Below are 21,681 nucleotides of genomic sequence, written 5' to 3'. Positions count from 1 at the left end.
TGGGCCTTAAGAAGCATTGCTAATAACAAGGCAACAGGAGACGACGGCATCCCAGCTGAACTGTTCAAAATCTTGCAAGATGATGCTGTCAAGGTAATGCATGCTATATGCCAGCAAATTTGGAAAACACAAGAATGGCCATCAGACTGGAAAAAATCAACTTATATCCCCATACCAAAAAAGGGAAACACTAAAGAATGTTCAAACTATCGAACAGTGGCACTCATTTCACATGCCAGTAAGGTAATGCTCAAGATCCTGCAAGGTAGACTTCAGCAGTTCATGGAGCGAGAATTGCCAGATGTACAAGCTGGGTTTAGAAAAGGCAGAGGAACTAGAGACCAAATTGCCAATATCCGCTGGATAATGGAAAAAGCCAGGGAGTTTCAGAAAAACATCTATTTTTGTTTTATTGACTATTCTAAAGCCTTTGACTGTGTGGACCATAACAAATTGTGGCAAGTTCTTAGTGGTATGGGGATACCAAGTCATCTTGTATGCCTCCTGAAGAATCTGTATAACGACCAAGTAGCAACAGTAAGAACAGACCACGGAACAACAGACTGGTTTAAGATTGGGAAAGGAGTACGGCAGGGCTGTATACTCTCACCCTACCTATTCAACTTGTATGCAGAACACATCATGCGACAAGCTGGCCTTGAGGAATCCAAGGCTGGAGTTAAAATCTCTGGAAGAAACATTAACAATCTCAGATATGCAGATGATACCACTTTGATGGCTGAAAGTGAAGAGGAACTGAGGAGCCTTATGATGAAGGTGAAAGAAGAAAGTGCAAAAGCTGGCTTGCAGCTAAACCTCAAAAAAACCAAGATTATGGCAACCAGCTTGATTGATAACTGGCAAATAGAGGGAGAAAATGTAGAAGCAGTGAAAGACTTTGTATTCCTAGGTGCAAAGATTACTGCAGATGCTGACTGCAGTCAGGAAATCAGAAGACGCTTAATCCTTGGAAGAAGAGCAATGACAAATCTCGATAAAATAGTTAAGAGCAGAGACATCACACTGACAAGAAAGGCCCGCATAGTTAAAGCAATGGTGTTCCCTGTAGTAACATATGGCTGCGAGAGCTGGACCATAAGGAAGGCTGAGCGAAGGAAGATCGATGCTTTTGAACTGTGGTGTTGGAGGAAAATTCTGAGAGTGCCTTGGACTGCAAGAAGATCCAACCAGTCCATCCTCCAGGAAATAAAGCCAGACTGCTCACTTGAGGGAATGATATTAAAGGCAAAACTGAAATACTTTGGCCACATAATGAGAAGACAGGACACCCTGGAGAAGATGCTGATGCTAGGGAGAGTGGAAGGCAAAAGGAAGAGGGGCCGACCAAGGGCAAGATGGATGGATGATATTCTAGAGGTGACGGACTCGTCCCTGGGGGAGCTGGGGGTGTTGACGACCGACAGGAAGCTCTGGCGTGGGCTGGTCCATGAAGTCACGAAGAGTCGGAAGCGACTAAACGAATAAACAACAACAACAACAACCCAAGGAGAAGATGCACAAGCTTCCAGTTTCCTGTAACTCCCTGAAAATCATCTTTGGATCTTTTCAGAACAAGAGAAAAGAAAATGAAATTAATTACTCAACCATCATGCCATACAGGTAATGCTAAGGGAAGCTAAATGCACAGAAGGGACGGAAAACTAAACCCATCAGAAGTGCGAATATTGTCTCAAAGTTAAGGTCTTACGAAGGATATGGACAAAACTTCATTTTGGGAACCTGGTTCCCTTTCAGGAAAGGAGCGTGGATATCGGAAGGAAGTAGCTGAACTTCCATTTCCACCCAGGTAGTTTCCAGTTTTTGTGAAATGCAGAATCTTCTCTCCAGATGCAACTTTGCCCCTGGCAAACCACACAGGTAACAAACAAATGCACAGAACCCTATCCCCTGCATGATGTTGAATGGAAATTTCTTTCGAAAGACTTGGAGCCCTTCCAGTCTGGGGAGCAAATCAATGCTTTCTTCATCATCAACTGTCCCATTTCCCCCCCCCCCCCCTATTTCTTTTGCAAAATGAGAAATGTGTCAGACCGTGTCCAGGAGGTCCGCAACAAGAGAAAGAGAGAGAGAGAGAGAGAGAGAGATGGTCTTTCTCAAGGAACGCAGCTAAGAAAAGATCTAAACTGCCATCAGATTTTGGTATGATACAGCATTTATCAGAATATTCCAGTGGAGGATCTGGAACAAAAGGTTGTGGTGTGGATTGTGTCAGGGCTCCAGCTAGGCCCTTTCCGATGATAGTACATTATTCCCCCTCCAGCCATCGGCACCCTGTGCCCAGTGATCCACATACACACCCACCCACAAGGCTGATATAGCCAACATTCAGAGAACCTTGACAAAGCAGGAAGGTCACTTCCTGCTCCCACCCAAAATGGCTCCCAATGAATTCATTCTGCTCAAGGGACTTCTAAATATGAAGCCAACTGTTCATTAAAGGCCTGTTTGTGACTCAGACCCTGAAGTTGGGCCCAGGAGACCTGGAACCATTTTCTGGAGCCGCCCTTCAGAAGTAAACAGTGCTGGTAGCAGGTGTTCAGCTACAGATGACGTCAGCCCTAAGCTGAGCAGAAAATGCAACAGAAATGTTAATCAGCACTTCAATTCTTCAAAAAGTAGGCAGGTCTTGTTAAGGAATTAACTCCTTTATGAAGGATAAATATTGTTTGGGTTTGCTGGTAGGCGGAGACAGGTAAAAAGTAAGGAAGGTGGTGTTCTTAAGAGTAGAAGTTGATACACCCATTCATCCAGCTTTGTTCTCTCTTTTTTTGCTTCTGATGAACCTGCAGAACCTGGTCTTTGCAGGACTCTTTGCCACAGGGGGTGGCACTGAGTCCAAGAGCTTTAAGATGCTTTCTGGCCACAGACTGATTCCACAAAGCCAAGGTTTGCTTAACTCTGGTTGGCAGAATAAACCTCTCTTGACTGGGGTTGACCCAACATATTACACTGCAAACCATGGTTTGCAAATTACAATGGGCTGGCTTTGTGCCACACACTAAGGCAAAACTAAACAAGCCACATTATGACTGAGCAGCTGTGTGAAGTTGGCCATAAAGTTTCTCTTCACCACAGCAGTCTATAAACCACTGTGATGGCTGTACCTATTTCACAAATAAAGCCATACGCAGTATGCAATTCCTCTTCCATTAGTCTTGTGAAATAGGCAGGCCAACCTTGTACTGCAGAAACTTAGTGAACAAAGCAGAGATCTTGACACCTGAGGCTCCCTTCATCACCTGCTACAGAGAGGAGTGGACTACAACTCATATCAGCACCATCAAGCATGGTGAAGTTTCAGGAATAATGGGACTGCTTGTTCAGAACATCTTGCCCCCACCGGCTGTCAGTCACCAGGCAATCCTTAGTTCCTTTCCCATTCCCAGTTTCCAAAAAGCTGATTTAACATTCAGCATTTCTCCCATGATTTAAAATATTCAATGCATTTACAAGAACCCTGCAGATTGGGCCTTTTGGGAGCCAAGGTACAGTTGGGACAGCACAGCAGTGGCAAGATTTGAATTAAAACTTTCTAGCCACTGTGTTAACCAAGCCACCCACCCACCCCTTCACGGATACTGCCTTGTAACTTGTGAGTATATTTCCACCTTCCTCAACCTGCCAGCTTTCCAGATATAGTGGTATAAACCCTTTTATTTTCTGCAAAAGGCCATTCCCACCACCAGGGATCAAGGGGAGTCTCTAAGAGGCAAAATCAGAAAGATACTGAGCCTTCATTCCAGATGTGGACACCAGCTCCTTGCACATCACAACACCAAGGAGTGACTCATACAATGCAATCAAGTAAGAAAATGCAAGTGAACAAAAACACAGGAAGCAAAACACAAGATAATCAGGGATTTTGGGGTGTGGGGAGAAGTTCAACTCACATTCAGTCTCAACATAATGAAGCCACCCAGTCAATACTGTCAAAGCTCTTAAGAAATCTCTTCAACTCAGGGATGTGTACAAGAAACGGGCAAAAAAAAGTCAAGCCTATTGTGATGCATGTAAGAACGAGGTAGGGCTATCTTGACTTTGTTGACCTCCCCATGGATACCACAGGTTGCCATGGCTCAATTTGTGTCTCAATCATCATCACTTTGAGAATTGGCTTATTTGAATCTTCTCCTCCAAAGAAGCCAACAAATACTCCATGTCTGCATATAGGCCAATGAAGTGATGGAGACCTGACAGAACTGTACCACTTGGAGGGCGCGGGGGCGCTAAAATTGTCACTGCTGCCTCAAGTGAATCTCTCCCTGCAGTTAGTGGGGGAAGCTGTATTTTTTAATTGTCTTATTAATTGCTGTTTTTAATTGTTGTATTGTCTATTTGGAATCTGCCAGGAGTCATCATATGCAAGCAGGTAAGAACCACAAAGCCAACCAACCAACTCAATCATTCATCTCAGAACTCTGTCACCTTATACTTTTCTCATTTGGCTTCAATGTGTAAAGCCAGAACTGAGATCCACAGACACGATGAAGGCTCATTTTAACTCCTTTCTTTTAGGGCAAGCATGAAAGGGGGAGGTGTGATTCAACAGCCCAGACACTCCAAAGTTAAGCCCTGCACATTTCCAGCCCCAGGAATCTCAGATATAGTTTGGCTTAGACCAGGGTTTCTCAGCCAGGGTTCCGTGGCTCCCTAGGGTTCTGCAAGAGGTCCCTAGGGGTTCCCTGGGAGATCACGATTTATTTAAAAAATCATTTCAAATTTGGGTATTAAAGAGGTAAGTTTCATTCTTTATTTTTAGTTTAAGAACACTGTTCATGCATACTGTATATACAGGCCTACACAGGAAACAAATACAATAATTTGGAACTTCTGGCCTATATTTGAGCCTGAATGTGCAGGGGTTCCCTGAGGCCTGAGAAATATTTCAAGGGTTCCTCCAGAGTCAAAAGGTTGAGAAAGGCTGGCTTAGAGTCAAGCCAGAGCTTATGCTGAAATGACAGCTTTCTCCAGACTAACTGAACAGAATTCATCCAGATGGTGTCCTACATTTAAACCCTGGGGAAGCGTGAGGGTACTGCATAAGGAATGCACGCAGGATGGCCATGCCAAGCTTTTTAGGGGGGGGGGGGCTGAAACAACAGAACTGAATAATTTCCTCTGGGCCATTTCAAAAGGCAACCTCAGCAAACCTCACCTACCCATTCTAGCGTGAAAGCCACCAAGCCCTGTTCCTCTTGCCCTCAAGGTTGAAACGATGTGTTTGCAATTACACAAGAGTGTCATCCATTCCAAGGATTTCATCACAGCCTTCTCCAGCTTGATGTCCTGTAAGCTGTTGTTGTTGTTGCTTTGGTCCATTGAATCAACCCTGACCCCTGCATGAGAAGTCCTTGCAATTTTCTTGGCAACATTTTTTGGAAGGGGGTTGTCCTTGCCTCCTTCTTCCTAGGGCTGAGAGAGGGGGACTAGCCCAAGGTCACCCAGCTGGCTTTGCGCCCAAGGCAGGGCTAGATGCAGAATCTCCCAGCTTCTAGCCCAAGGACTTCTACCACTCTACTATACCAGCTCTCATAATCTCTTTATCCCATTTCTTCTCTACCCACCCAAGGAAATGTCTTCCCTTCATTAGAAGCATTCATGGGAGCTAATCATAACCCAGATTTACGGGAACAACCACTGAAATGAACTCTGCACCTTCACAGCCATAGGTGGAATTCTTGGATCATAGAAAGCCATAACTTGCTTAACGGTTGTTTACTGAATAAGCACCCACTGGTTGTGTTCACATAATAACCTAAGTATATTTAAAAGAATTTGCAAGGACAAATGGGTTTTCTGCCGATTTAACTAAGCAACATTATGCTGACACCATCCTTCAACTGTTAGACAGAACAGTAAGAGGTTTGATTAGACAATGGCCCCAAGAGTTACAAAGATAAAATACTTAACTATTTAAAACTGTACTGTACAGATTTAAAAAGAGACAGCGGGAGGGGGAAATAGCCGAACTTCTGCTCCCTTCTCTGTTAGAAGAGATTTGGCGCAGATTTCATCCTGTCTCCCAATGTCTAACGCATCGCCGTAGGGCAGAATATTACATCCAAGCCTGAGTTTCCTCATCTGTATAATCAGAATAACAATAAATCACCATCCCAGTCTAGAGCAATAATGGATGAAGAATTCAGAATTACAGAAGCTAATTCTGCATGAGAGAATTCACAGCTGTAGGGAAGACTATATTTCATATTCTAAACTATGCAAACGATAACATTAAATCCTTTTCTCTAAAATCAAGGCATTTCTGAGACGTCAAAGGAAACACCCACGGGTGGCAGGAAACAGGAAAACAAGAAGCTACAATTAAAGTTAAGGATCACAGGTGACTAGCAATCCATTTTCATTACATTCAGGAAACTATGTTTGTAAAACAACAAATGGTATCTTGCAGCTACATTCAGTTTAAGCAAAATGCATTGCAAGCCTGTGCCAAACAGGTGCCCTCCAGATGGGTTGGGCTGCAACTCACAGAATTGCCCAGCTGGTACAGTCTCCATTCCAGCCAGGAGCTCTGAATTTTCAATCCCACCATGATTGGAAGACAAGAAGTTGGGAAAAGCTGTTTCTCAACCTCAGCCGCTTTAAGGTGTGTGGACTTCGACTCCCAGAATTCCCCAGCCAGCATGGGTTGCTAAGGTTGCTAAGACTTAGGAGAAAAGTCAAGTTGCTAAGGCTGAGAAGCACCATTCTGTAGCGATGCACTGGTCATGAACTGGGCTGTTGGGAAGACTCACTCTTCACTGAGAAATGCTGGTCTAATGCATTGAAGCACTTGGATCAGCCAATCCAGGGGATGCCTTGACAGCTCGGCCCCTTCCTAACACCTCTCTTCCCAAGTTGTGCCTATAAGACATCTCCAACCCCCAGAAACCCCAGTCAACACAGGTCACTTCTCAGTCTTACCTTACTCTACCTTACCTTAACTCTGAATCTTACAAACTCCTTCTTCTTTTAAGTACAAGAGTTCTGTGTGGCCACAGATCATGTCCCCCATTAAAAAGCACTGCTTGGAACAGCTGCATGAAGATGGAAGGAAACCAACCGGCCTGTCCAATGGATTCTAAGCGAATCCAGTGAGCACTCAGGGACTTGGAAGTCCAACAGGGGCTTGACCCTCTAGCCAAGCTAATGACCCAGCTGAATGAGCACGCTTTGCCTTCAGCAACTGCTTGTAGGGGTTGGCTTTGATTTCCTTGTTGTGTTGCAAGGCAGACGAGGAAAATATTTTGAATGTATGGAAGGGGGTTATTTTTTGGATTCTGCTTTGGAGATGTTTTCCATCTAGTTCATCTTTCATGTCAGGAATGTGTGGTGCAAAGATAGGGCTGAAACTATCTCTAACAAGAACTGAGCAACAGGAGCAAAACCAGAATCTGTTGCTCCACTCATCCTTGGTTTTGTCCACTGCTGGCCACTTGCCATGCAGCTTTACCAACCCCAACAGGCATCAGTCCCCACTGTCTCAATGCCCAACTACTGCACAGGTCAATAATGAACCTTCTGGTGCTATTCAACAAGGTGTCCTTAAGAAGTGTTGAGTGACTGTCTCAACATCCACAGCCTCTTGGACTTGGGGTTCACTTTAGAACACCACCCATAAATGTCTGCATCAAGCAAGGAATCCAATGGCAATATACAAAGTACGCTTTGCTGGACAGATAAATTCAAGAGTCTATCAAGGGAATGAAGTTCTGAAACCACTATCCTTTCCTAAGAAGTACATATTCCTAAGAGAGAAAGTTACTGAATAAAAAGGCTGCATATTGACCACTCCAAGACCAATAAGTTTGCTATGAATCCCATGCCTTTTTTTACAGTATCCAAAAGGCCATAGGGACCTGGCAGTGATGGAGAAGCAACTATGAATCCTTTTCTAATGACCACTATAGATTTCAGAAAATCACTTGTATCTCAGGAGCTCACAATGCAAAAACCTCCACTTGCAAAGGATGAGCAAACACCTGAACATGCAGACAGTTGGTATCGACACATTGTTGACACAGAGCTATGCTGATAGGGAGGTTTGAATAACAAGACCAAGCATTATGATGAAATTGCAAATGGGAATTTCAGATCTGTTTTCTTTCTACAAGGACACCATCCTGTCCATGTTGGTTTTGAGGCTTTTTTTAAAAAAAACAACCAAGCCCATGATTGATGCAAGGAACAACTTGGCTGTGGAAAGTTTTCCACCTGAAAACACAGAAACTGCAAAGATAAGCTTTGGAATTTTGCTGATTGTGGAAGAGGTGATCCAGCCTCATTTTGAACAGGCAACTGAGAAATAAAGACTGTCATAGCAAGCCACTCACCTGCCTAAAAATGTTCTCCAGCCATATCTATGATATGACTTCTAGCACTACAGTCATGGGACACCAACATGTTGATACTGGTTCGTGGTTGAATTTCAAAGGCATCCACTTGGCTACTATGGGACCAAATGCCAGACTAGATAGGCCTTCGGGGGTGTTTTTTAAGAGGAAATCAGTGCTCTGAATTTGGAATGATGACCATAAAACAGACAAAACTGGTATGTGTATGCATGAGGAGGTCTATTCTCTTTGAAAAAAGGCCCATGTTTTCCTTGCCAGTCACCATTCCTTCATAAAGTAGGAAAGTGGCTTTCTATCACGGCAAAGGGCTGTTCTTGGATCCCACCACATTTATGTATTAACTTGGCCTAGGAAAAGTAGTCTAGCTCTGAAGTGGATTTCCTAGTTCTCACTTCCCTATAATATGGGATGGCTCAGGCTTTATTGTGGGGTGCAGAATTCTCAAGCAGTTGATAAACACACAAAAAGGATGCAGCGGGAAGCACTGCTTCTTCCAGATTTTCATACAACTCTGGGTTCCTAGGGGGAGGGGAAAAACAAGAAAAGCAAAGGAATGGAAAAAAAGAAATTCAATCATGGAAAGCACTCCTTCCCCAGGTGCCCAGCCAGTAAAATTCTCTGGCCCAGAAATTTTGGTTTAATGGTGTTTAGACATCCATTGTAGACTTGACTTTTCTCCTAAGTCTTCAGCCTTTCCAACTCATTAACATTTGGGCTTTCTGAAAGCCATTTCTTAACCTGATGTCTTTCCTGTAGGTTTTGCTCCCTTCAGTATCCTGCAGACCAGATGCCAAGGCAACAAATAAAAAAATAAGACAATGTTGAATTGACAGATTCGTTAAAAAAGAAGGCAATATTTATTTCCCGGGGGGAGGGGATAGCAAATCATCTTGACCTGGATAATCTAGCAGGAACCTCCAGAGCACCTTTAAGCAAACAGAAAGTCTACTGTGTTCTTCATGCTCTCTTCCATCTTTCCTAAAAATAGTGGTTGCCATTTCTGACAATAGTTCCAGCTGCCTGTTAGAAACTCAAGTAACTCTTTCATTTCAGCATGGAACTGCAGTTCCCCACCTTCTCACAACCATTCTCCTTTCAGAAAGCCTCCTTAAATTTGAAGATAGGTCCCTTGTAATTGCACATCAGTTATTATGTCATGGAGAAAGAGGAGAAGAACAGGACTTGAGATCTCTCATGGGCTCAGCAGAGACAACCCATGTTGCCATCTCATGTCTGCAAATGAAGCGACTGACCTTGTTGTAGGAAGGAGGTCGAGAAGTTTTGAGAGAACCCCCCTATTGTTCTTGCACATGCCATACACATTTGATGACAACCGTGGATTTCCTTGTTCTCAGGCGGGAAGTACCAAAAGCTACCACAGCATTTAAGATAAGTGGGAACCAAGCTCCCAATATTGCTGGCCATGGATGATGGGACTCTTAGGCGATGAACCTCAGCACCATGTGGACAGCTGCAGGTTGCAATAAAAATGGCAGTCCTAACCAGAAAGGAGGAATCATTTGCAAACCACGGGCAATCACGTCCCATAAAAACCGGGGTTTCCAGTTCTTCCCACAGGCCAAAAACAGACCATGGAGTCCATCTGCAAAGCAGGCTCGATTTGCACAGATTTTTCAGGCTACCTCCCCCCTCCCCCAAGAACCCCCCCCATCCCAGCCTACCCAACCACTTGGTGAGTGCTGCAAGAACGGAAACAAAGTGCTCATCCAGCTTGGGCCAAGGTGGTCTCACTGGCCCCCTGCCCAACCCTTTGCAATAGTCCTTCTGCACTGCTCCCTGGACCAAGGATTTTACGTTTAAATATCTGCCTGGGTGTAGATTTACCTCCCTGCCCCCATCGCTTCCACACCTCATTTTCTACCATCACCCCTCCCCCCCCAGCTGGGCTGGAGTCACTTAGCTGTGATCCCCCCCCCCCCAGATAAAGTAGCTCAACTGATAAGGTAGGTAGCTCCTCTTGCAGACTGCGGGGCAAACTGAAGCCCCCCTCTTCAAGCAGCACCCAAGCAGGGGAAGGGGAAAGCCGGACCATCGAACGGAGGCTCGCCCTCACACAAACATCATCGGACCCTCCCCCGAAAAACGCGGGTGCAAATGCAGGGGGGGGGGGCAAGTGGCGGCAAAGAGGACCTTCCAAGGACGTTTCCGGAGGGCGCCCCCTCCTCTGTCCAGATTCGACGTTTTGCGTTGTCTTGCTCCTCACCCGGGAGAAAAAGCTGGGATTCAGGCCAGCCTGGGAAGGACCGGGGGAGGCGAGCAAACGGGGTCGCGCCGCCTGCAGAAGCGCGCGGGGGAGGCAGGGAGGGAGAGGCGCCCGGGGGCCGCTCACCTGGCCGTACACCTTCACCGGCTCCTCCGGCGGTGGCGGCGGCTGGGCGCTCCTTCTCCTCCGCAGCTGCTGGCCCCGCGGCGGCCGCCCCGCGCCGAGGGGATCCTGCGCCCGCAGCAGCGCGAAGCCCCGATCCTGGGGCCGCGAGGTCAGGGCGCGATGCAGCAGCAGGCTCCTCCGAGCGGCGGCGGCGGCGGGCGGCCGGAGGGGCCCCGCCAGCAGCAGCAGCAGCAGCAGCAGCACCAGCCGCCGAACCGCGACCGGGGCAGAGCTGGGCTTCCCGGCGGCGCAGCAGCTGCTGCCGCTGCCGCCGCCTGTCGCCATGTTCCTCGCCTCCGCCGGCTTTGCACGCTTGGCAGCGGCGAAGTGGGGCGCCGCCGCCCGGAGAGAATGTGCCAGGGGATGCTCGGCTCCGGCGCGCGCCAGGGAGAAGCCCCCACCCGCCCGGGCCGCACGCGCCGCCCCCGGCCGGGGCAGCCCCTTTCCCGGTGCGCGCGACCCCGCTCGCCTCGGCTGGAACGGGCACCCGGGCTGTGGGAAGGCGACTCACGCGTACTGTTCGCTCCGAGGACTCGGCGCACGTGTGCGCGCCCGCGGCCCCGGACCCAGACGCGTGCCCACGCCGAGCTCCGGGCGCGCACTTTCTTCTGATCTCTCTCTCTCTCTCTGTTTCTCTCCCTTTCTTTCTTTCTTTCTTTCTTTCCAGAATGAAGGGGGCGCACGGGGCCTCCAAGAGGATAGAAGTGCGAATCGGTGTGCTAAATACTAAGCACGGTCAGATCCTCTTGGCACTTTTTTCATCCTCTCTAAAGAGAGGAACCAGGGCTCTCTGGTTAGGCTGGCTGGCTGGCTGCTGCAGCTGCTTCCCCCTAACGAATCGCCCACATCTGGATTGTTACCGCACTGCTGCTGGCTGCAAGAACATGCGGTGAGGTCACTGGTCTGCAGCCAGTCCTGCAGGCCACAAGCAGGCAGCTGTTGATGGGTTACGTTATCACTGTGGTGTCCCTGACTTTGTGGTTGGGATGGATTGCTGATATGGAAGCATTGAATCCTGCAGACTTTACCTGTCTTGGCCAGAGGTTATGACAGTTTGCTAGATGCCATTAAAAGCTCTGGTGAATGTCATGTACTGATGTGCAAAGGTGGCCTGGGTTAATATGTGACTAATCCTCTGCTAGCAACCCAAGGATGGATTTGCTGCCCTTCGAGGTTTCTCCTGGTTGGGCATGATAAATGGATGGGATGAGACCCTTGTCTGCCAGGGTTCAAGCCATGCCGTGAGGTGGACTCCCCCCCCCCCGATCATCATCCACTGTGGGCTGTTACGCTTCTGTGCAGTTTTCCAACCTCCCTTATTTTTACCTTACAATTTTAGGCTGCTATTCCACCTGTGTTCCCAGGGCAAATCTTGATGTAAAGGACACCACGGGAAGAATGTTTTTTGCATATCCAAGGAGGGGACATGTACTTGGTGCAATATGCCACATGGATCAGATTAAAACTGATGGGTGTGGATAAGCAGATAAGCAGGGATGAACACCGGACAAACCATCAAGCAGAGAATAGCCTAATCAAGGAGCTACCCAGGAGAAAACACCCCCCCCCCCACCAACACTGGCAGGGCAAGCCACTGTATATAAACGGGGAGCAAACCCCACCCTCCCTCACACTGATGTTGTTACCTAGTTGGGTAATGAAATGTCTGCAAGCCAACAACCAAGCTCAGAGAACATGACAGACCCCACAGTTCAACCCTGAGCTACAGATATTCTCTTCTGTTGGAATACCATGTTGCTTATGATCTTGCAAAGGTAGCTATGATGCTACAGTAAGTAGGATTGGGAATAACCTGAGATGGAGCCTTCTGTGCTGTCGATTGTTTGTTGCGTTCGCCAAGCAAATAATGTGCGAAACCACCTGTTTTGACTCATTTCACAAAGCTAAAACAAACCAGGGCTTAGCCCTTTGAACACAGTCAATACTGGATACTTGGCCAAAAAGGCTGTTTCCTTGGGAGGGGAATCTCCCCATGAAGAAAAGAGATTTGAGAGTCCCCTTTTGACCAGCCATCTCATTCATTTGGAACAAATTAGCAGGCTCTCATCTGGTACCAAATCTGCTAAGGTGGGCACAAAATTAGCCAGTCACTGCTTAATCTTCTCCTGTTTCTGCAGTCTGGCCAAGTTTCCTTGGCTCGTAATCTCATGGGCAGCACTGTTTTCTCCAAGTCTTCGATCATATTGTTAATAACATCATAAAGCCACTTCCTAAGTCAAGTGAGGGGAAGCAATATGTCCAAAAGAATCAACACCATTAAGGCCTGCAAATCTGAGCAAGGAAGCACAGAAAGTCCTAAAATGGGCTTGTGTCAACAAATCACTTGCCTTTCTTTGTTTCTGAAGTTCTTCAGCTATGAGCTTTTCTGCGCTGCAAACGTTTGGATCTTTTCATAGCTCCCAAAGTTTTGAAGTGGCATCTGATTTGAATTCTGGGTGGTCATGAAAGACTCCGCATTTTTATTCAAAGGATTAATCTCTTGAGGTCCATGAACATTATCCCCTTACACCCTGATGTGTAGGAAAGTGTTGCTCCTGCAGAACAAGTGAGCAAAGCTTTCCTGGATGAGAAACAACCCTGCAGGGGATGTGATTGCGACTTGACTTCCCGTTCCTCCTTTCCACATCTCAAAGTGCCCCATTCCCAGCTAGGCTCACACTGGACGGGCAGGTTTCGTCTTCCATCCACATGAAGATCGAATCCATTCCAGTCTGGAAGAAGCAAATTATCCATGGATGTCCCTTTTAGGGTTGGGAAACTGAGGTTGGCAGTCTAATGGACAGCTTGAATAAGGCACTTATCATTTCTGGTACTCAGGACACCAGGTCCCAATTATGTGGATTTCCCAGAACCAGGGATCTGCTTTGCCAAGCCAGCTGGGAACACCGTGCCTCTTGTTGCAGACATTGTAGGAGGAAATCCATGTTGGCCTACGGGAGCAAAAAGTCAGAAATCTGGGAGCATCTTTTCTGACTCACAAATGTTATTCAAAGGCATAAGCCTCACAAGTCTCGTGAGAAAGACTAGCTGCTTTGTGACTGCAGCCCCTGATACAGCCTCCCTGGTGTTGTGCGACCACTTGGGGATAAGTCTGCACTTTCTGGAATCTGTGGTCTTTTTTGTGGATATTCTAGCCTCTAATTCAGGGCACTATTCGTATTTGCTATCCATGTGGTTTTCTTAGTATAAATACAGGAGTGGTTTACCATTACCTTCTCCCGCGGAGTATGACTTTAGGGCACTGGAAGTGAAAGTTGGACTTTGAAGCAGGATGGAAGGAATATTGAAGCCTCTGAACTTCGGTGTTGGAGAAGACTCCTGAGAATACCCGGGACAGCCAAGAAAACAAACCAATGGGTCATGAAACAAAACAACCCAGAGTTCTCACTCAAGGCACCGTTAACCAGGCTCACATCTTGGATGCATCATGTAAAGACCCAGCTCTGGAGAAGTCTATTGTACTTGGAAAGGTGGAAGGAAAAAGAGGAGCATGATGCCGGCAACAGGTGGAGGGACTCAGTTACAGTGGTGATGGGGGCACTGTTAGAGGACCTGAAGGACCAGGTTAGGGACCGATCCTCCTGGAGAAAATTTATCTGTGTGGTCGCTAAGAGTCGACACCAACTTGATGGCCCATAATCAATCAGTCAAATTTAGGGCACCCAGTGTTTTAGAAGATGAGCTAAATGGGAATTCCAGAAAGTAATGAAGTCTGAAAACCAAGCCTTTGGTTATCAGCCCCCTCTTTTGCATACTCTCAGGCTCTGTTTATTTGAGATCCACAAATATTGTTTCCAGCCTGACCTGGATTTGGCTTGCTTTAGATAAGGAAACCCTGAACCACTGTGAAGTTAAATGGGCCTTGTAATCTCTTCTTTGTTCATCAAATATGCAAGCATCGGATTTCCACCTGTGTGTTTCTTGGCCTCATGTAATTAACCTCTCTCTGTGCATGTATGCCAAACTGTTTTTTTTTAAGGCACCTTTGCATACATCAGACGCCACCCTCGAACAGATATGGGAACCTTCGGGGAGCTGCAGATTTGACATTAGATTTTTGGGAAGGACCCCAGCTTCAAGGCGAGGCCAAACAGGGGTGGTCTTATTTTTGCACGGAGGGAGCTCCATTTCCCCTTTCTTTTTGGGAGTTCAGGATTTCTTTTCTAAACCATGCAAAGCCTATTTTAGAAGTTAGGGTTAGGCCTGGGAGGCAGGAGGAGAGGCCACAGTCTGGCATTTGCTAATGCAGGCAGAAAAAAAATGTGGTCCTGGCACAAATTCAAAGTGGTGTGTTACTGATAGCCTGGGGAGGAAGATTGTGCTGTTCCTCCTGGAGTTGCTTAACTAATTCTATCCGTTCTGCTTAAGCAGACTCTGAATGACACCGGGAAGTACCTATGTAGGTTTTGGCATCTTACTGCAGCACATAAGTTTTGAAAATACCGGTGCTGTGCTTTTACGCAGCAAAGGGTCAGGCCTCTGGCCGTAATAATGTAATAATGTAAAATCCCCCGTCAAAGCCTTGCCTGGCTATGCAGTCAGCTGTGCTTCTCAAGCTGTGGCCGAGTCTGTCTAGTCCTCCCTCAACAGCTGCTAGTTCTCTCTCAAGAGAAGCTGCAAAGGATCTCCCTGTTGAAATACGGTGCCTTAAAACTGCACAGTTACAGTAAAAGGCAGATGGGAGGAGAATCAAAATGAAATAATATGCTGCCAAGAAGCCGCCTCTTCCCAGGTTCTATCCGTTCCTGCAGAAGACAGCACAAAATTGAGAACCCTGTGTAAAACCCAGATTACAGAGTCCTCAAAGCATCAAAGAGATACTCGTTTTTAAAAAGCAAGGGGCAGCCTGGGAAAGAAGGGCTGAACCAGGCCCGCTTTGCAAGGCTGGTGTGAGGACTGCTCCAAGGGAGGTCTCCAGAGTAGGCTGAACACCAAAAAAAAAGAAAAAAAAGAAAAGGCAAGATTCTCCTGATCTTTCAGACACCATGACTCCAAAACATCTCTTTTTTTGGAAGATGACAGGTGGAAATTCTAGGGAGATGAACAAGGTATAACTGTCATATATAAGGCTTCATGGGGTGATTTTTTTGTAAGGAGCTACAAAGTTTTGAATCATGTCTGTAGTTCTGCAACGAGGCTGCATAAATCACACCGTGCCAGCTCTTTCTTCTTCCCTGGAACAGCATCTACGTGAAGCTAATAGTTGTACTTCCCTAACCACAGCACAACCATGACTAACAGCCATTGTTTTTAATGCCACATCCTCCTGACATTACCTTCATTTCATCCCCAGGTCAATATGAGGCAGCTTACGGTAATCTTTCGCTCTTCCAGTTGTATAGTGTATAGTGGTGTTTTCCCTCTTCCTCCAACACAGCGTTTGCCACGGGCATGATCTCACCTGCTCAGTAAAAATATGATTGCTGACATGGTCCAGGGTGGGATCTCCACTTCAGCAGCCCTCCTCTTTCTGGTCACTGGGATCTGCCCTCCACAGCCAGTTGGCTTGGGCACCCAGCTGGACATTTAGAGAACCAGCAGGACAGCTTTGTATACATTTCCTGACTGTCACATTTTCAGTAACAAAAGGAGGAAGTAGGAAGAACTTTTCTTCACTCCATCCATCAGGAGAAAACTTCTACAGCCAAGGAGCATGACGAAACCATTTTATAATGCAATCCTAAGTAGTTGGAAGTGCCACTGATCTCCCTTCCTAGTAAGTGTCCTGAAGATTGTCATCTTAATAATAGTTATATTCTGTTACTTTCAATCCTCAGTCATCATCCACATGACCAAACAGCCTTCCTTTTGTTTTTACAATGCTCATGTCTTCAAATTGGCAGTGCATGAGACGATTCGCCCTTTTGCCCCAAGTTTCAAAAAAGAGGATGCCTCTTCTGAAAGACCAGCCAAGATCCCTTTTTTTAAAAAATAGTTTTGTTAAACTAATTGTGAGTTGCCAGCGGGTTTAAATCTGTCCTCTGATTAATCAAGGCTGGCTTTTTCATCAGACAAAAGGCTTTTCAATCAGTCTAGCCAATTCGTCCATTACTGCAGCTCAGGATTAGAAAAAGTCAACATTTAAATAATAGTTTAGGGCTTTCTTTCTCACCCATTGGAGAATGTTCCATTCTGTATAAGTTCTTGGCTGATGGAAACACGCATAAAGCCTCCAGCTTGTGAAACGACGGCTCACTACTGTCTAAATCTGTAGTTTTCCCTTCTGTCTCCCATCTCCACCCTTCTCAGTGTTGTTTTCTTTTCCTCAGCCCTTCCCTCTCTTTTTCCCAACAACCTAGCTGGAGCTGTCCACCTTCAATCCATTTCTCTGGGACATCCGCCCAGCTCTTCTACTGATGGACTGATGTTTTATTATTACAGACCATTTGTTATTCACATTTGAATGCAGCCCTTCTGTCCACAGTTCACAAGTTAGTCATCGTCAAACCAGACGGTATCCCCTTATTCATCTGATCTTAATTGAGGGCCACCAGAGCCAAATCAGAGCAAACTTTTCAAGAATAAGATCCTCTTACTGTTCTTCTGAAGGGAAAAGCATCAAAAAGTCAGGATGGTAATAAAAGCATGTGCATGGCATGAACCAAAGTCCTTTCCTCCCCCACCATTTACACTGGCACCAGAATGCCTTGGTAAATGCCCGTGTTCCCCTTTGATCCCACAACACCGGCCTCGTTCCTGCATTTTGCTAACCATTTGGTTCCGGGGGGAAAAAGTGTCTCCTGCTTAATCTGTCACAGAGCCAGAGTGTGTAAACTTAATTCCATTCTTCCTCATCCCTTTTGGCATGCTGATAGGATCTCTCTGGCCTTGATGGTTCATTGGTGGATATGCCTTTATCTTAGGCGGGACGTGGGAAATAATAGTTCATCAGCCAATCAGCATCCGCAAAATACTCTTCCACCAGTAATAACCAGCCAACCAGCTGGGACAGGATGAGAGTTTAGGATGGCATGTATTATCTTATTCATCACAATGGCTGATCTTTTGGCAGGACAATCACCCCAGTGCTCATCCCGCCACTGCCAAAAAATATAAAGGTGCCTTGGGTGCTGGCTAAACCAGTATGAGCTGAGTTCTTCTGGGACGCAGTGTACTGTCTGTTAAACCACACTGCTGTGATGTGCCCTCTGAAATACCGCAAGGAACAATGTCAGCAAACTCCTGGCCATTCTGTTCCCTCCTCTCCCGACGCCAAACACAAACACATTTAATAATTAAATGTGTCTGCCAGTTGTTGCACGATACCAGCATGCACACAGGCGCTGCCAAATGCAAACAGCAGACAGTGTGGGCTCCCTTAAGGCGCTTGGGTTACAGAATCCGTTCAGCTCAGTCTCCTGCTGCAAACTGCTCATGGAGAGTGTGCAAGCATGTGCTCCCTCCTGTTCACTCCGTTGAGGCTGATTTCCCAGTTAATTTATGTAGCTCGACAGGACCAAACTGGCCCTGTTATTAGAGGCAAACCGTATCTCCTGAGTCTCCAACATGACTCAAGCACCACTGTTCCCATGGACACCTGCCCTTGGCATACACTGAGCATCCTGCTCCACCAAAGATTAAAAACAGAAATGCGTTAAAAAAATTGGCACTGGCATGCAGCCAGATAAAGGGGCAGGCTCCAGCACCGCCATTCTTTATAGCATGCACATTAGCAAGAGTACCCTATCTGTGCTGTGAAAATGCAGATGATCACTAGAGGGCAGCAGAGGAGAGAGACATTAAACCACTCTTCGCTCTTACCTTACGGATCAACTGGATTTTTGCAAGCCAAATAGGGTAGCTCTACAAATGGAGCTTTCTTAGGAAATGAAAAGGAAGAATAGCTGGAAGTAGTGCTTTGTTTGGATGTGTGCCCACTTATTTGAAAAGGGACTACAGTAAGCAGAGGTGGTAGGGGAAGATTTTAAGATATATCAGATAGTGTTCTGCTAAATGAGCCGTCTGAGTGGAGTAAGGAAACACGTTTCTCAGTGCTACGTAAGGATGGATGCGAAGTCATTTTGACTCATGTTTCCCAACTATTTTCAGTTCCAAAGCGCTGGAAGGTTCTGAAAGTTTCAGCATCAAACACTAGGACAGAGGATCTGGTTTGATCAGTACCTTTTCTCACAGCTGAGATTTTTTGGGGGAGAGGGGAAGAATGATCATAATAAAAAATATTGTCTTCTGTTTATTCTTTCTCAATTTTTGTGGCCCAGCTGTGTCAACATTAACTGATAATTTTAATTTTCATCCCCGTTGCCAGAGGATGAAGCAGGACAAAAAATCCCCACCTTCTTCCAGCTGCTAACTCAGGAGAGCTTCAGGTAATAGGTCTGGGAAGAATTAAGGATTCTTTGAGCATCCATCAAGGTGACCTCCTTGAGTCACTGTCTGTGCATTCTGTCTTGTGCCATTTCCCAGATGGATGAAAGGCATACCAGAGACACGCATGGCTGCAAGCGATGCTTCAACCTTTGTTCCTTTGTCCTCTGTGCTTAGGAGGACACTCAGTCAAAATGTCTGGCAAGGAAAAGTTCTAACCCTGGTGCAGGTCAAACAGCAACCAGGCACAAGTTGATCAAGTAAAACAATAAAAGGCCTTTTCCGCTATCCTTTTTTTTTTCTTTTGCCATTAACTGCAGAAATCCAGGAAGACACTAGATTCTCAGGAGCTGCTTTCTTGAAGCTCACACAACTACTCAACATTCACCTTGAAAGATGATAACATGACTCTACCAAATTCTTGTCGAATTGCAAGCAGTAGCAAAGTGCTGGGATTCACACAACATCCTTTACCGTTCTTCAGCACTGGATCCATACATTAAGACAAAGAGATCAGGCCATCCATAAATAGCCAACGACAGGCCGTAATTTATTCTCTTCATGTCAGTTACTTATTCTTTTTTGGCCTCTGACCCCTGCATTGATCCCAAATTAATCTGCAAACAGCTATTGAAGTTCATATACACGTGCTCAAGAACATCCGCATTTGAATAAAGAGAGGGTGTCCATAAAGAAGCAAGGTCACCAACAGGGCAGGATAAATAAATGGTTGCTGATTCTTCAGACAGTCTCCTAGGCAGCAAATCACCATTTTACTGCAATGCAGCCCCTTCGAACAATGTACTTTTTGGAAATGGAGAAAATGATAGGCTAACAGATGTAATAAATACCTACCACTGTTTTGTTATTAGGAGCTCCAGTCACGGAAAAGGCTGTTTAAAAAGTCAGGCACAAAAAAAGAAAAGGAAAAAAAAAAGGAAAGCCATTTCAATGTTGCTTAATTTTATAAACAAAAGCTCGGAGGCAGCCTTGAGAAATCCACAACTATTTAAATGAAAGCCCAGAGACAGACAGACAGACAGACAGATGCATGCAACAGAAATCATACTGTTTCTGACTTCAAATGCTCTGGGAGTAATATAAATCTCAATGTTTAAAAACCCACTGCGTATGCCCACTGCATTTTGATTCTATTCCAGATGTCAACTCTTCAAATTAGCTTTTAGAATCTAATTATTTCTTTCATACAAGATGAAGGCAGGGGAGGGAATGACAGAGAATCTGGTCAGAACAATCTTAGAACAATATTCTTCAACCAGGAGCCTGTAAATTGAAAAAAATCCCAAAATTGGTAATAAGATCAAGATCCGTTTTACTCAATGGGATGTTTGGCAGGGAGTTGATCCATGTAATTAACTGGGCAGAGACGTTTTCACAAAAAACGAACAGTAGGCATCCTGTTCAATATTGAGTGTACTCGCACAAATGCTTATGAAATCTCAGCTCAGATCCACATTTTAAACCAATGAACTTGGGACAATTAACAAATGTCAGGCTAACTTGACTCAGTGACGGTTGAAGCAGAATTGAAGAAACTCGTAATGCGAAGCTCTGCCTAATTGTGCGTATCGGCTTAACTCGCTCACATGGCCATTTGTTTGCTCAACTCCTATGGCTGCCATTTGCGAGGCCACAATGAAAGGCACCACTTCGACGCCTTTCATGAACAAGAAATATTGCAGCTACAAGCCTGGCACAATCCATGTATTTTAAAAAATAAAGCTGTTTCTGACAAGCAGCAATTTGACCAACACGCAGAGTTAATTTGTAGTCCTTTGCCAGTTCCAAAAGCTCACTGGAAGCCAGGACTGGATGTTTATCCTCCTCATGAAACCCACAAAGGTCTAAAGGCTTCCTGCTCTCTTCATTTTGTAGCTCAAGAGCCGCCTGCCTTCATTTGGGGAAGTATTTCCAGACTAGGAACCCACTGAGCGTTGAAACAAAGGCTTGAGCGGATTAACTTTGCTCAGGGGACACTTAGCCATGGGAAGCAATTAGCTCTAAGCTACTGTGAGTGCCCCACTAAGAGGTTGCATCTGGCTAGACTTCCTCATTCCTCGAAGTTAAGCAGGGTGGGGCCTGCTGAGTTACCTGGATTGGAGACCACCAGAGAACATCGGGGCTGAAGGAGGCTTAGGTTGGGAAGACGGGGAGGGGGTGGGGGGGAGAGAAAATCAGCAAGCAATCTCAGAATTCTCATGGGAGTGACCATTCAGTCTTTGTTCCTTCAGAGTTCCCCTTTTAAAAAATAGCTGAACTGCATTTAACTGGGCACTTCTTTAATATTAAAAACAGGAAGCCCTTCACGGCGTTTCCGCTTGGGTTTCTTTAGGAAAAAAGGTGGCCTTTCTGTTCCCACAACGCTTTTTGATTTTTCCACTTAAAAAGTCCTGGCTTGTTTCAAAGGCTCCACCACGTGGCCAAACCACACGTTTAAAAACTCAGCTCAGCTTCAGAAGGAAGACATTCCTTGCTTCCCACCTTCCCTCCACTTTGTGGGAGATTACGCTGAAAAGCTGGTCTGAAAAGAATCTGCATGTAACCTTATTCCTT

At 45.9% G+C, this 21,681-nt stretch overlaps 1 protein-coding gene across 1 annotated transcript in view; it reads right to left on the bottom strand.

The window, feature by feature from the left end:
- SORL1 (sortilin related receptor 1) overlaps positions 1-11,309 on the bottom strand; it is an 80,610-nt gene extending 69,301 nt beyond the window's left edge. The window contains exon 1 of the mRNA XM_063311198.1: positions 10,723-11,309. Coding sequence (XP_063167268.1) covers positions 10,723-11,046 — 324 coding nt within the window. The 5' untranslated portion in view covers positions 11,047-11,309. The remainder of the gene's footprint in view (positions 1-10,722) is intronic.
- Positions 11,310-21,681: the final 10,372 nt, after the last annotated feature.

The sequence above is a fragment of the Candoia aspera genome, chromosome 9 (assembly GCF_035149785.1).
Source record: "Candoia aspera isolate rCanAsp1 chromosome 9, rCanAsp1.hap2, whole genome shotgun sequence".
Taxonomy (NCBI): Eukaryota; Metazoa; Chordata; class Lepidosauria; order Squamata; family Boidae; genus Candoia; species Candoia aspera.
Note: the sequence above shows the minus strand (reverse complement) of the source record. Positions and strands in the feature narration are given on the sequence as shown.